The 16,020-nt window shown below is 44.1% G+C and overlaps 1 protein-coding gene across 1 annotated transcript; it reads right to left on the bottom strand.

Moving 5' to 3' along the window:
• Positions 1 to 2,420: 2,420 nt before the first annotated feature.
• IL20RB (interleukin 20 receptor subunit beta) lies at positions 2,421 to 12,741 on the bottom strand. Its single transcript, XM_018067726.1, has 7 exons — positions 12,684 to 12,741; positions 8,532 to 8,658; positions 7,625 to 7,815; positions 4,393 to 4,517; positions 3,621 to 3,771; positions 3,176 to 3,321; positions 2,421 to 2,633 (listed from the first exon to the last, which is right to left on the bottom strand). Exons 1-7 carry the CDS (start codon positions 12,739 to 12,741, stop codon positions 2,508 to 2,510), a joined length of 924 nt encoding a protein of 307 aa, XP_017923215.1. The 3' UTR covers positions 2,421 to 2,507.
• Positions 12,742 to 16,020: the final 3,279 nt, after the last annotated feature.

Here is a 16,020-nt window from a genome sequence, read left to right as displayed (position 1 = left end):
GGGGCAGAGGAATCCCCCTTGTTCTGTTCAGGCTCCACAAAGTGCAGCACAGCCCTCAAAGGGAGGAGGTTGCTGGGGATTTTCAACCACCATCTCAAATTTGGCTTCAAGTGGCCATAAAATGGAATGTCCTGATGTAAATTGAAAATAGCCTCGCTGAGGTGGCAGTGGCACTCAAACAATTCCCTTCCATGCCCCTACTGTAAGAATTTTTTTTCAGCTGTTTCTTTTGTTTAACGTTGTCTGCACAGTTTTCTACAACAGTTTAGTGCTTTATTGGCAATGAGGAGGGACATAAAATCTGTTATTGCAAGTGAGAAAGAAACATATGCTCCATGCTTAATGTGCAGCTGGAAATTATGCATTAAAATAAATTTTTTTCACATTCAAGGGGCCTTTTCTTTCCCTTCTTTTCTCTGTATCCCTAAACAATTGCTGGTACTGCCATAATGCAGCAGTGTCAGGGGAAGAGATAGGTGGAATTGCTGAGGCTTTTTGGACCTTTAGCCGTGGAATGAACAAGGACATTTTCCTGTGGGGCACTCTAGAAACCAAGACACTAAACTCATCCAATAAAATAAGGATTAATGGGAGGCACAGGAGCTCTCTCAGCCAGCCTTACCACCAAGGCCTCTGGGATTGGGAACTATGGCTTGAAAATTCAAGCACTGGCTAAAGGGGGTGTTTGACAAAGAGCCTTTAATCCTGCAGGGGAGTGAACTTCTGTGCTGACTGTCCTCCAAAAAACCACTGCTGTGCACTGCCTGCTGCTGGAGTCAGCCACTGGATGCCTCCACTGCCACCCCAGCTTGATTTAGGGACCCTCAGCACTTGTCACATCACCCCATGCACATGCACTTCTCCTCTTTGCTCCCAAATCTTGTCTGGGCTCAGCATCACGTGGGTGTTTGCAACCAGGCATTTCCCAATTAATTAGCAACAAACTGATAATCAGCTCTGAGTCTTCAATGCTCGGACCTTCAATGCATGGATTTTTTCACTCTGTAATTTGCTAAATATTCAGCAGTAACAATCTTATGATTTAACACCAAAGTACTACATCCCAATACTGTCCAGACAGAAGCCAGTGAGACAGGAATAAAACAAGCAACTGAGCTGCAACACGAAAAGGAGGTGCTGATCAGGACCCGGGGCAAAAGCCTGGACAGGACAATACAGGTATAGATAGTCCTGAGTCACTTCTGCTTTTTCACGGTGCTTTGTTGCCACCCGATGGCCTCATGCAAGATTGCAAGAATGAAATTTAAGAAAACATATTCTTTAAGAAAGAGATGTCTTGCATTTCATTAGACCCACTGAGAGCCTTAAAAAAAGCTTCTCAGATCAATGTCTTTTCATGCCCTGCTAACACAAGTCTCTGCTTCAGAGGTAAGAAATTACTTTTTTTTTCCCCAAAGTGACAGCCACAATTGCAATATACAAAACAACTATATTTTATTTGTACTTAGAAGGAATTTCTTGTGTCTTTGGCAATATCTTTCCTTAAGAGGACAGGATATCTGGAGGATAGTGATGTTGTCAGACCTGGAATCATCACTACCATGACAATGCTGTGATGCTTGATCCCTTCATCCTGATATTCCTCCGTTAGCCCGTGTCCCCTTAGCCTGGCCCTCCTGACCACAGAAGATCATTTGCCTTGTGTGACACAGTCAGTGTCCTGCTGTTGAACCCCAGGGGTGCCCAGCAGGCACCCTGGGCAATCCTGACCACGACCTGCACTTACTTTTGTCCCTTTTTATTTCTTCTCCTATTTCTTGAGCCTACCTTTCTCGGTCTTTTCCCTATTTTCCTCCACTCCTTCTCACTTAAGCAATTAATTCCTAGTTATATTTTTTCTGAAGGTCCTAGTTTTTCCTTCACTCATACAGGGCATTCCTATTTTTGATTAGATGATCTTGGACATATACATTGTTAGTGATGCTGCTGCTCTTGCAAAGCTCTGCACCCAAAATGTTCTCATCACTCCCTGCAACCAGCTCTGAAGTCTGGATGTTTCTCACATAGCTTGCTCCTAAGTACTGGTGAAATCCAGTCATCCCTCATGGCACTGTCTGTAAGTTTTGGTGGCACCATACATTGTTATCTGTCACAAGCAGCAAATCAGGATTCAGTCACTGCCAACACCCTTTACAATGAGTGTCACCTCAGCTCAGGGCCTGCAGCCCTAAAAACATTTTTTTTCTTGCTCATCCCAGCTGGTTTTGCAGTGTAAGAAGCTCTTATTGAGGCAAAACACTGAGGCTGAAATGGTTTGGAACTAAGGCACTGGGTTCCAAGTGCATTGCTCTGGTGAAATCCTGGTGGGTGAAGGGTGAGCTCTGCCTTAGGACCACCCATGTGGGAAAGGGAACTGAGTTACCTCATGTCTGCTCCTGGGTAAGGATGTGAAGGGGAGGCATAGAACTGGCAGCTGTCACCTCTACTTGCTTTTGATGCAGATGGATGAAGATGCTACAAAGAGGCTGTTTGTTTTCTGGGCTGCTCTAAAGTGTTTCTTGTAGCCACAGTCGGAGAACTTCTTCTGAGGGCATCACAACCACCATCAGATCACACTGCTCAGCTCCTTCACTGCCACACAGTATCAGCTGGCTGGAGGGCTCTGATACTTTCTGCAAAACAAATGCACTCACTCAAACACCCTCTGATGAGCCGGTCTGCTTGCATTTCTGCTTCTCCCCACAAACTGTTCCTCTCATCCTTCCTACACAACTGCCCAGAGACCCAGTGCTCAGGAACCCTCAGCCATCAAAGCTGCCACCTGCACTGTCACTTGAGCTGGGCATTTAAACAGAGTCCTGAGGGAGCCTTTGATGTTAGATTCCTCCTCACCAAGGAGCTGAGCAGCTCAGAGCTGGTTCCAGGGGATGTGGAGCAGTGTTCCCAACGACGCAGCCGTCTGGTTCAGGGAGCAGCTGCTCAGGCAGGGTCAGTCCATGCCTCACAAGCACCAGGAGCATCTTCCCTGCTCAGGGCTCTGTGCTAAAGTCAGTGACAGCTGTGCAGCCAGTTCAGGGCAGCTGGGTCCCTGCAGCTCAGCCCATCACGCTGGAATGAGCACGGTTTCCTATGTGTCTGCCTTTCCTGCCTGACCCATGCTCCTGGGAATACCCAGCACCCTAAAAACCAATAAAGCACGGTAAAACAAAGTTACCAGTGTGTCTGGCAGGACAGCAACGGGGCAGCAGGAGTACTGAAAGATTTTACTTGTTTTCCAGGTGAGGAAAGGCAGGGTTAAAGCAGCCACAGCAAAGCCAGCAGAGGAGATGAGGGCAGTAACCAGCCACATGGATGTGTCACCTGGAAATAACAGAAACAGCAAAACTTCTCAGAGACACTGTGAGGACAAACACTCACTGCAGTCAGCCTGAACCCTGCACCCATCCTGGTGAGATCCCTCACTGACACACTCCAGGAAAGGATACCTGTGCCAGTGCAGGGGGCTGCACTCACGAGTCTCCCTTTTTTACCTCTCCCAAGGAACAAATGGGCACACTTACAAACAAGACAGGACATATGGGGTGGAAATAAAGGAGGAGCTGCTGGGTGTCCTTGGGCATGACTACACCAGGGGAATAGGAAGCAGGGCTGGCTCTCACCCTGGGCTCTCACACACTGGGTCTGGCTGAAGCTGCTGCTCCTGTTGATGGCCTCGACGTACGACTGAGCCTTCACACAGTACTCAGCTCCTGCCTCCATGGTGTCCAGGTGAACCACAGAGCTGACTTCTTTCACCAGCTTCTGCTGCATCTGCCACAGAATCAGGAGAGAAAGCATCAGAACAGAGGGCAAGGACCTGTTTTGGAACAGGAGCTCTGCCATGATGCTGCCCAGACTTTACTGGGAGAAAGGAAGGAGCAGCAGGAGGTGTCAGTGAGGACTCTGTAAGGGAAGAAAGGGACAGCAAACAAGGAAGCACATTGGAGTGCAGAATGAGACCACACACATCTGGAAGGGTAGGAGGGGATGGAAAGAAGAAGCTGTAAGCCAGAGAGGCATAATGATGATGTTGGGCCTCAACACCAGACTGTAACCTACTCCCCTGGTGTAGGGGCTCGGTGACTAAGGTCCTGCCTGGTCTGAGTGTTGTGCTGTGTGTGAGGAATACCTGCCTTCTGCTTTCTTTCAACAGTTGAGGTACCTGGGGGGACTCCTCTTCCCAGAGAAGGAAATGTGGAAGGAACAGACAAGCTTCTCCATGAGGGTAAGAGCAGCCCAGTGGTATGTGCAGTGATATGGCACACACCAACTCCAGGCAGGTCCTCCAGCCTCCCAGCAGGAGCTTGGACTGGCAAACGAGCCTTGGGCAGTGTCTGTGTGATCTCTCTGAGGGCTCTTTCTTATTACCCAAAACCCAAGGGTAGCACTCACCCTCCTCTCCTGGCCCTTCTTCCAGTAGAGAACACAGAACTGAAAGGCAGGCCCCATCTCTTCCAGCTCCACTAGTAAATGATACCCATCTGCCATGACCTTCATCACAGGGGGGGTCAGGGAAGCTGCCAACACAGAGAGAGCACCATTATCACATCAGAGGCAACCTTTAAAACCCTCCTCTCTTTCCCAGCCTGGAGAGGAAGAGAAGCTGCCATCACAAGCACAGTAACACTAATGTGGAATAACAGCTGGTTGCTTCAGTGGGGCAGAAACCCCTCTGCTCTACCTCCCAGGATGTGTAGATGCAGTAAGAGACTTCCAGCAGGAGAAGGACCATGACGGGCATTTCAAACCGGAGCTTGGCAAGAGCTGAGTCGCACAGAACTTGAAAGGTTTTGAATTTTCTCCAGCAGAGGAACTGTCTGGCCTGAGGGCCCCACGTGACCGACTGCGGCAGAACCAGCTGGGCAGCCAGAAGCAGAGACACCAGATCAGCCCAGCTCTTCTGCTCCTGGGCATTAGCTGAGCACTAACATGCAGAACAGGAGCTGAGAAACCACTGTTTTTTTCATGGGAATTTTGGCAGTTATTCAAAGGTGAAGGAAAAAGCATTATGAGCCTCAGGATAACTCTGGCATTTCACATGAATCCTGATTTTCTTTCAGGGTCTACATGGTTTTAGGTAGACTTGGGCTGATGATCTGCTGTGGCTTAATTTTTTGTAAATTTATGCAAGTGAATCTGCAGGTGATTTGCTTCCTGCTTACTTTGGTATTCAAAGCTTGGTTTTGCCTGGAATTCTACTGGGAGGAATATTAGTGAAATAATGAGAATCGGTCAAGTATAGATGAAACTACACACTGTACATTTGTGAACTGGGAATCGAGACAAGCCAGAGATCATCTCTGCACTGCTTATCTATGACATTATTTAGCACTCTGCTGTAGCTGAAATCAGTTTCAGCCTCCCTGCTTTCAAGAAAGGAAGGAAAGCAATGCATAGTCCCACACAGAAGAGATGTTCTTAATAGAATTTACTTTTACATCCAGGGAACTGCCATAAGTACTGAGCAATATGAGAACATAAAAGCCAAGTATGTTCATGATGGATGTGCCACAAATGGGAGACCTGGAAATCTACTTGTACTTTTAAAATGAAAGCTGAAATTCTGCTTAACACTATGCCTCAAAATTAAAACAGAAAATTATTAACATTATTTGGACGTTAAAAACAAATATTGAGCAACAAAGAGGCATTGCAAGATGCAACTACTAACCAAGTAAGAGCATTTCTTTTTAGCTCTGTGCTGGCACACTGGATACCAACTAACTATTTGAATTCTGATAAATGAAGAAGTGAGACTGACTAAATTGTTAGTTTTAAGAAGATCTTTTCAAAGTATTTTCCATGTGTTATCATACTTTGTGTGATTCTACACCTACGCCTCTGACACTGGAGCTCCTCAGCCTGGAAGCACCGTGGGCTGTGCTGATGCCCTGACTGTCTAGGAACCCCATACACAACCTGTGGGCTGTGTTTGGATTCCTGAGCTCCTCTCAGACTCCATGCCAGGTTTCCTAAGAGATGTGAAAGCAGAGACAAGGGAAAGCAAGCAGTAAAAATGCAGAAGGACAAGAAGTTAGAGCGACTTTTCCTTCTCTTTTTAACCTTTGTCGTATTCACATTGCATCCCACTGCAAGCTGTATCCTCTAACTTTCACAGCTTAGCCAGAGGATTGTATTGAGGTCCCTGAGGCACAGAACCAAGCTGTCAAATACTTCACTGAACTGTGAGAAAGCTGCTGCTTTTCTCATGTCAGTCTCAGGAATGTCCTTCCCCTCTCTCTGCCTCACACTGTGGTCTGTGGCTCAACTCTGTGCCACCAGAGCTGCTGGAAAAGGGAGGGATTTTTCAGCTAAGGCACTATCTAGAATAATCTGCCACACCAAGCGACACATTCACCAACTTAGGTGACACTTCTGATGCTGCTCTGCTGAGAGTTCTGTATGAGTGAGGATTGCTCACTCATGAAGTAGTGGGTAACTTCCAAAGACTGATGAAGGTTCAATATCAGGTCAGCTCTGGTCTAGGACAGGCATTTTCTCCCTTAGCTAGACCTGATGACTGCTGCCCATCCCAGACTGAGAGTTACAGCTGAATAGTCACCTCAACAGAGGTTTTCCACCATAAGTTTTTATTGCAGAAAGCAGTTGAATACATGGCAGAGAACAGAGGTAATGATTCCAGAGAAACCCTGGAAATTGTACACTAATTTTAGGCTGCATCGTGATCCTTGGGTTGAGCTGGGCCTCAGGCTTTGCAGGAGTTGAAAGGATATGGAGAAAATACCCTGCATTGCTAGAATGAGGGCAATTATATGGTTTCCATTTTTCTTTCCTCTTCTGAGATTAGTTCATATATCTGACAACATGGGAGGAGGGAACTGGATTTTCAGGATAGTATAAGGCAGACATAGGGTGACATGACTTTTCTAGAGTGAATGCTCCCATAGGATGAGGTTCTGGGCCCTTAGAAGTGACTAGATGACATGGATTAGTTGACAGCTATCCTAGTTGATCATAACTCTTTGAAATCAGGAGCAGGAACAACCAGCTTGCCAGAAGAAATGCCTGCAGTTACCTTGACTGTCTTTGAAACCCTTCAAATTCAAGCCCTGGTGTATTTGGCCCTGCCTCCTGTCCAAGGACACAGCATGGCTGTCTAGGAGTGAAACATCTCAGCACAGCATGAGAGGAGCTGAGAAGCAGGATGTGCTCTGTGTGGCAGGCACCACACACAGAGTCACAGACACACAGAATCAGCGAGGTTGGAAAAGACCTCTGAGATCATCGAGTCCAATCTTTGATCCCACACCACCTTGTCACCCAGACCATGGGACCAAGTCCAGTGACTCCATCACCTCCCTGGACAGCCCATTCCAATGCCAAATCACTCTCTTTGTAAAGAACTTCTTCCCAATGTCCAACTTAAACCTCCCCTTGCACAGCTTAAGACCGTGACCTCTTGTCCTACTGCTGCTTGCCTGATGGGAGAGACTGATGCTCACTCGGCTACAACCTCCTTTCAGGGAGCTGTAGGGAGTGACAAGGTCTCACCTAAGCCTCCTCCTCTCCAGGCTAAACAACCCCAGCTCCTGAGGGATCCCCCAGCACCAAACTCTGAGAAGCTGACACGAACCACGCGGCTTAAGCCAGTAATGGGACTCACTGGTGTTGCGATTGAAGAAGCCTTTCAGGGTGCCCCACTCTGACCTCCTGGCACCAAGAGCTGCCCTCACCCTCAGGTTATAGGCCACGGTGGCTGAGATGTCCTCTGTGATGTTGCACACCGTGGCTGGGATGAGGGAGCACTCGGAGATGGGGATCCAGCTCTCGTTGGCGTACACTCGCTCGTACTCCCTGAGCAGGAGAGAAAGCACACGGGCAACAGCGTGACAGGAGAGGGATCTGTGACAGGGCTAAGGCTGCCTGTTAGTCCTTCCCAGGTAAAACCAGTACTGGGATATGCTGGGACACCAGGAGTGTATGAAAGCAGTATGGGTGTGTTTTAGATTTATCTAGAGAACATCTCCCAGCCTGCTCATGAGCCAAATGCAGCTCGATGTTGTGGGAGGTGGGGAGAGCCAACGCAGTGTCGCTGCATCACATCCTGCCCACTCATTTGACTTGATCCTTCCTGGTACCCCAGAATTCCAAAGCCATACTGTAATACAAGTCATAGCTCAAGATGTATCAGAAACCTTTTGTGATGTGTGTTAAATGTTTAAAAGATTAACACTGAATAAATCTCAAAAGCTTTCTACTTCTACATAAACTTTGGCTGATCTTCCTAACTTTTGAATTCTTTGGATAAGGGCAGGTTTCTTATGTGGAATCAATGCACACCTTGGATTACTCAGGTACTGATGAACCTGTAAACAGTCTCAGAACTGGAGTAAAAGGAATTCCCCCCCACACACTTGTGATTAGCAATCCTGAAGTATCAAACTTCTCTTAGGCTTGTGAGCTGAATAGTGCTCAAAACATAAAAAAAAAAAAAAAAAGAAAAAAAAGTAGGACTAAGTGTAGATGAGCAGTGTTCAAAGAGCAAACAAGAAGACAAAACCAGAAGTTACCCCTGAAACTCAACTGAGTATCTCACAGTTTCTCCCTGGATGATCACAGGACTCCAAGTTAAGAAGTGTTTCATGTTGGTAGAAAGAATGGAGATGTTCTGCGGTGCTGTCAGCAAAGCTTTTTCACCTAAAATTCCCAGTAAAAGAAAGAAAAAAATTGAATGTACTAGGAAAAAGAAAAACAGCTTAAAAGAATAGTACAAAACAGTGTTTTGCATCAGAAATACACACTTTTCATTTCACTACTGTCACTTCAGTATTTGAAAGTATTTTACAAAGAAGAAGTGACAACCAAAGAGCAAATGACAGACCAGTCAGGCTGGCACTGTGTGCAGAAAGGCAAAGGTGCCTTTTTCTTATTCCAGAGGTTTTCATTGTATCAGTGAAACTGTGAGAAAAGGTCAAGCCATCCAATTCTATTTAATGAAGTCAAGTAAAAAATGCTCTCTATAAACTGTTCCAATGCATGCCGTGATTCTGAATGTGCAGTTTCTCTCCAGGTTGGATTGGACACTGAGGAAGATCCTGGCTCTGCTACAGCTCCCTTCATGTTGCAGGATTCTAATAATGTAAGTCCTTGTAGGCTGCAAAGTACCTCTTAATAGAATAAACTTACTCAATGCTCTATAAATGAAATTATTACATTACTCTGAGATCATCAGAGCATGGGTTGGTACCCACAGTGGAGTTAATTTTATCCCATGGTATCTTAATGTAAAATCCTCAGCAGTGTTTGGAGCAGAGCACAGAAAGGAGGATTCCCCATGGGAAAATATTGCACTACCCTATGGGAACAGACTTCTCTCTGTTCTGCTGCTCTCCCATCCCAGGGCAATTATGTTCTCTCTGCCCAGCAGGGAATGGTTCCCAAGGAACCTCTGGAAGGCAGGAATGGGTGGAGTAGTTTCTACCAACCCAGTGTAGCAATGGCAAACACACTCCCCAAAACAAGGTAACTGTTCTATCCCAGTATGTTACCTAAAGATTATTCTTTTATTAAATTATTTCACTTGACAGGTTTATAGTCCAGTAGCCTTTGCCATTAAAAAGGGTGTCTTCTTTTGAGCCATGTTTATAAAGTTAAACCAGTTAATGTCAGTTGTTCTACCCAGGATCAAAATCAAGTTGACAAATCCCTGAGCAATGTTTTCATGATAATTGCTCTTTTAAAGCATTGGAACAATATCTTTCTTCTTTCTGCCCTTAGAATATTCCCTGTATATGTATCTTTATAAAATCACTAATGATATGGGGAACCTTGTTGCCAACTTTTTTACGCTTTTCAACATGTTATACAGATCTGTTGACACAACTCTCAGCTGTTCTTTGAAGTAAAATCCAGGTATTTCTGGGATGAGAAGTTTTCTTGCCATTTGGAGACCAGAGGAGTCACTCTCTGCCATATCAGCAGTTCTGTCACTTCTGGCTGGCTGAGGCTCCATGTCAGTGTCAAGGCACTTTTTAATCTTTAAAAAAAAAAGTCCTTAGTGATGTCAAACTGCAGCTTAACCACCCATTCAGCCTCTTGTGTTCTCCACGTTTCTCAGCATTTAGGGTGTTTGCTGCTTTTCTTTGTGCTCTTGGTTCCCATGTTAATTTTGGGAGCTGGCTTACCTAAGTGTGTGAATTACATAACAATCCTCATTTACATGATCAGACACTGGTTTTCCACATGACTCATGCACACAATGAAGTTCCAGGTCTGAACAGGGGTGAACTGCACAGGAGTGTTTGTGTTTCCTAATTTTTTTAAGTCCTTGACTTCAGGACTTTTTGGGTATATATATTTGTATTCAACAGTACTAAACCCTGACTTATTAAACTGTCCAGAAACCTATTTTAAAGGAAAATAGTTCTGAATTGGACTTTGGCTTTTAATGGCCCAAAGGTTATTTCATAGCTGCTTGAAACGAGTTTTCCTTCCCAGACTATGCTTAGCTTAGTCCACTGTTATCCTGGCAAAACCAGTGACTCTCCTACTGGCACAGTGAGACCTGTCACCTCATTTCAGCTGAACCACAAAAGTTCACATCCAGAAACTAAGGTTTCTTTCTTCCTTTCACTAGGAAAAACTCTGTACCTGATGCCAATGCATGAGTCTGTATAAAAGAAGTTCACTGGTTTAAGTTGCTGAAACTTGCTGAAAGTTATAGTTTGGAAGAGAGGTTCATGCTTTTCTGAAATACTTTTGATCTAGACATAATGTATCCTGTGTCATATCCAAACAAATTATATTCATGGTTTCTCCAGCCCATCTGTTGCAACAGCCCACAAAACAATTGTAGCAAATACAAGTTTAGCACTGGGAGAAAAGACAGTTCTAAGTTATATAAACAGAGAAAGCACCAAGTGAAAACAGGGAAGTACTAAAATAATCCATTAACTCTGGTCTATGCATTTTGAAGGAAAAAGAAACAATCATTAAAAAAGTGCAGGGGACAACTGGGCAGAGAGCACAGGCAGGACTCAGGGCTGCACATTTCCATCTGATTTTGGATTCCCAAGCAGTATGGAAATAGCCTCACAGGAAAAGCCAAACTCCAGCCTTTCAAGCCATACTGACTCTTACCCCAATGTCTCCAGTCATGCCAAAGAAAGACATGTCCAGATTTTCCCTGTAAATAGCATTTTTGCCTCCTACCCTCTCAGCAGTACGTTTGTTACACAAAGAATATATTTGCATTTAGAATGGTGATGACCCTTTTTGTATAATATTTTTATCCTCTTTTTGTTAAACAAAAAGAATTTACAATTAAAAAACCCATGATGGAATCCAATACATTTGTCTCTCTTACTTTTCAGTTTAAAATGTCTTAAATAAACCCTGACGAAATTCCATTGCTCTGGAATAGATTTTGATACCCTTCTTGCTTTGTGAATACAGAACAAAATAATGTTTCATCATTACTTCATCACTACTATTACCACTACTTAGTGTTAAGTGCATGTGAACACTGTAAAAATATTAATACAATTACCTCTTTATTCATCATATCGTCTCCTTTCAGGGGCTCAACAACACAAGAAGAAACAGTAACTCTGGGATTGGTGTTACGTGGTGTCCAGAATTGCTTTACCTCATCTCCACTTTTCCTGGCATGTCCCTTAAAATTTTACTTATGGGGCTGAGAAATCCTTCCTCACTGCTGTGCTAATAAGCACTGGCTTTTTAACTTTCAAGTGTTGTATCATTTAATCTCCTTTTGCCAATCTGGAGGACAGCAATCACCCCATCTTCTTGTACCTTGGAGCATGGTCTGCCTCTCCTTTTGAGGAAATCAGGGAAGGGGAATCTGACAAGGGAATTCTGAATTCTGAATATTGGGAACAAGAAAATAATGTCTATAACATCCCAAGAAGATAAAGGAATTTCTTTGTAAGCTAAATGTTGAAAATGAAAGCCAGGCATCCTTAACTCCTAGTAGTTTCTGTAATCAGCAATTAAGGACTATAAATAATAAGGAAGATATTAATTTTTTTTCTGAGGCAGAGAAAAAATGGAGCAAGAAACAACCTGAATGTTGTTGACACACCCTAAGATGGCACATTTAAGACAGAACTAGGCAAAACCCAAACACACTGGCAAACCATGTTGCTTTCTAGGGGACTGACCATCAAAAACACTGAAATATCAGAATATCTGAGGCCAAACCCCTTCTAGATGTGTTTGGTGTCCAGCATTTACCTGGAGAAGCAGACTACAAATTGCAGAACCTCCTTCCAGGGTAAAGGAGACCCTCAGTGAACCATTTTGAGCTATTCATTAGCACTTTATATCCTTCCCCTCTGACCCTGCATCCATTCCACAGGCAGGGCATCCCTGTGCTCAAAGTTATCACCATTAAAAGAAAAACTGAGGGTTCAGCTTCTCACAGAACAGCAGAAGAAAAATATAGCATTATTTAAATTCCTTCAAACTGAAATTTTTCTTTAGAGTTCAGAATTAACCTGTAGAACACAGAATTTACGGATTGTTTTTTCATTTGCTCATTCTAATATAAATTTTAGAAAAAGAATTAAAATTCAAGGTCATCTTACCTGATACTCTTTGGCTTAAGTACTGCAGAGGCATGTTTAACAAAAGGACAAAAGACTTTGTTACTCAGAAACCCTTTGTCTTCTGCCTTAAGTGGAGATATTTTAGTCGTTTACCTGTGAGATTTGATGCAATCAGGGTGCAGAGGAAGAAGCAGATGAGCTTTAGTGACATTTTGCTCGTGTTTGTCACCTTTTCCCACATTCACATCCTGTTACACAGCTCAGAAATTTCCCCTCCTGGACAGGGAGCCCTGTCTGACCCAGCCATGGTGGGCACGAGGTGGAGCTCCAGGGGAGTGTGGCAAACACCTCCTGTCTTACAAACACCTCCTGCCCCACAAACACCTCCTGTCTTACAAACAAACACCTCCTGTCTCCCAAACCCCGTGAGGGTGCAGTTCCAGGGAGTGCCCCGATAATCTGCTGCCAGCATTTCTTTACAGGTCTGTGCAGCTTTCAGCTAGATGGTGCAACTCTTTCATTAGCCATTATATGTCTTAAACAAAGGCATCATGAGGAGGAAACAGGACATTTTGGATATACTCATATAGCTGTAAATGCTCACTTTTCTGCTCAGCCCCAAACTACCCAAATCCTGACGCTTCCAAGCACCAGGAACGTTCCCCCATATTACAGGGGCACGTCTTATGTCCTTGCACAAAGCACTTTGTGCCTCGGGGCTGGCACAAGGGACTTGTGTGCTCCAATTTATTTTCAAATGCTGCTTTTATGATGGCTGTGTTGGGTGTGTGCTGAGGAGGACATATCCCAAGGTTTTTGCATCTTGCAAAGTCCACTACTCTCCATGTCACCTTGAGTGAAGGCAGGATCTTCAGCTGGAGCTCTGACACCTTCAGAGGAACCCAAACCTCCCACAGGCTCCAAGGCTGCAGCAGCAGCTCTCTTTGTGCTTGTTATGTTGGTTTCTTCAACCTCAAGGCCAGGGGAAAGGCAAAGTTTAGGTGGAAGCTTCTTATGTTCTGCAAAATGTCATGTAAATTAAACGAAATTCAGATCGTACAGAAAACATGAGGAAACAGCCAAATCCCACCAAATGTTTTCAGCTCTGATGGAAGTGAGTGTAAGAAACCTCACTCCTAAACCCCTTCCTTGTTCTTGCAGTTTGTCACCTCAGAAGGTGCTTTTCATTTCTTTAAAAAATGATTTCTGATACCTTTTAATAGCAAATACATGACTGCTGTTCTCAGTGGTGAACTGAAGGGATCTGTCAAAACATGTTTAGTACATGTTTTCCAAGGAAAGAAGGGGTGTTTTTATTTATGAAAGAATAAAATTTGTATTCATTTAATCAAAGGTCTCCAGATTTTCAGATATGTAGGAGCGGCACAGTCAACTAAATTCCCAAATTTGCACCTTCTTTCCATCCTCTCTCTTCCTTCTTTCACCCCTTCCTTCTTTCTTTTCTTCCTTCCCTTGTTTTCTGTACCCTCCCTCTCCTTTTCTCCTTTCTGTCCTCTTTCCTTCCATCATTCTTTCCTTTCCCTTCTTCTCTCCATCTTTGGGACACACTGAAAGACACGTAATTCTCTACATTTCCCAAACGTGGGAATGTTTTCCTTTCATGGTAGAAGGATGTTCTCTGAAACACCTTTCAAGTAAACTTTTATCTTCTTGCTCTTCATTATCCCAATTTCCTTTTATGAAGTGTCTGTTCTGAGAACAAAAAGATGGATATTGTGGTGAGTGATTTCATTATTGTGAAATGAAATGTCCGAGAGGAAAGCATGGATGTGGTTAAGAGTGTTAGCAATAAGATGCTCTGCTTTTGCTGAGAAGCAAAATAAGTATTTGCAGAAGAAAGGCAAAATTTAATTGTCAGTGGGGAAAAAACCCCAGCAATCTGTTCTCTTGTTGTGCAAAGAAATTATAAATAAGGCAACCCTGAGGTCTGAGCTATTGCTCAGTTAGAGCTGGGCACCACATCTGGTTCTTCACTGGGTTATTCTTGTGGTGCCATAAACATGTGAGTGTATTTTGAGTAAATATTCAGACAAGAGCTGTGAAGTATCTCAAAACCCACGTGATCTGTAACAAACTGTGCCTCATACCATTCCTTTTATTGCTGAAACAGATGCACAGAAAGGAGTTTGCATACAGTTTGCAAGAGATTTATTGGAACCAAGTACACAGCTGGAAGTATTCCTTTCCAAATGTTTCTCCCTGCCAGCCTACTTTTCATTTTCAAAGGTGGGAAAAATGGGTACAACTCCATATCAGAGTCAGACAATGATGGGCAATGAAAGGGAGAGTGAGTCTGCTGTAATAATTAGAATTGCAACTGCCCCAAGTTATCAGCAGGACTCTAAAATGAAAATGGCAATAATATTATACTGTATTTTCCTCCTTGATTACAGACATCTAAAGTGGTGTATCTAAAGAAAGCTTGCTGGAAGCTGAAGGTAGTGCATATACAGGGCTAAGGTGTGCAAAACAAGAGGCTTGGAATAGAAGTGATTATTCAGATTACAACAACAATTAAAGTGAAAAAATACCTTCTGAAATTTCCCTTATTCTGGAATGCTGTATGAAAATATTTGGCTTGATAGAGATAAAAGAACTCTTTCAATTTTACTGTTTTGTTTCAGAACTTTGTCAGTTTTACTAGTAACTTCAAATTTGATGAAATAAACATTTTGACAACTTTTCCTTATCAATTATGGCTCCATTTATGTTTCTGTGAAATATTTTAACGTTATTAAGCAAGTGTTTCTAAACTTACTAAAGATAAAAGTTATTAAACATGTTTTTCTAAAGATAAGCATCTGTCTGATTAACTTTGCTTTGTGAGTCTTGCCTTGCATTTCAAGTAATTCAGGCCAGTAAGCCTGGATACTGATTCCAGTGATTTCTCAGCTGCAGATTTGTCAACTTGGATAAGAAACCTGATTTTTCATCACAAAACAAGCACTGAGCTTAGTTAAAACAGTAAGTTAAAAATTCACGGATCAGTACAAGTAAAGGCAAGGGAAGGAGAGGAAAGGCAAGGGAGGGGGAGGCAAGGCAAGGCAGAGCAAGGGAGGGGGAGGCAAGGCAAGGCCTTGCATTGCCTTGCCCTGTCTACTCCTGTCTTGCCTTGCCTACCCCCTCTTTCCTTGCCTTTCTCTGCCTAAACCTCCCTTCCTATGCCTTACCCTGCCTACCCCTGCCTTGCCTTGTTCCCTTCCCATGCCTTGCCCAGCACTCCCTTGCCTTACCCTGCCTTGCCCTGCCTACCCCTCCCCTTGCCTTGCTGTGCCTTTCTTTGCCTCCCCCCACTTGCTTTACCTTGCCCTGCCTGCTTCTCCCTTGTCTTGCCTCACCTTGCTCTGCCTAGCCCTGCTTTCCCTTGCCTTGCCCTGATTGCCTGCCCCTTCCCTTCCCTTCCCTTCCCTTCCCTTCCCTTCCCTTCCCTTCCCTTCCCTTCCCTTCCCTTCCCTTCCCTTCCCTTCCC

Source organism: Manacus vitellinus, unplaced genomic scaffold (genome assembly GCF_001715985.3).
Source record: "Manacus vitellinus isolate BGI_N305 unplaced genomic scaffold, ASM171598v3 scaffold_12_pilon, whole genome shotgun sequence".
Classification (NCBI taxonomy): domain Eukaryota; kingdom Metazoa; phylum Chordata; class Aves; order Passeriformes; family Pipridae; genus Manacus; species Manacus vitellinus.
This window is presented reverse-complemented; position numbering and strand designations above follow the sequence as displayed.

Bases quoted from the DNA above. Each gene is read 5' to 3' on its own strand.
- IL20RB (XM_018067726.1), bottom strand. From the start codon at position 12,741: ATGTCACTAAAGCTCATCTGCTTCTTCCTCTGCACCCTGATTGCATCA. The intron at 8,659-12,683 runs GTAAACGACTAA...TGGGAATTTTAG, and splicing joins GATTGCATCAAATCTCACAG to GTGAAAAAGCTTTGCTGACA. The intron at 7,816-8,531 runs GTAACTTCTGGT...TCTCCTGCTCAG, and splicing joins TACTCAGTTGAGTTTCAGGG to GGAGTACGAGCGAGTGTACG.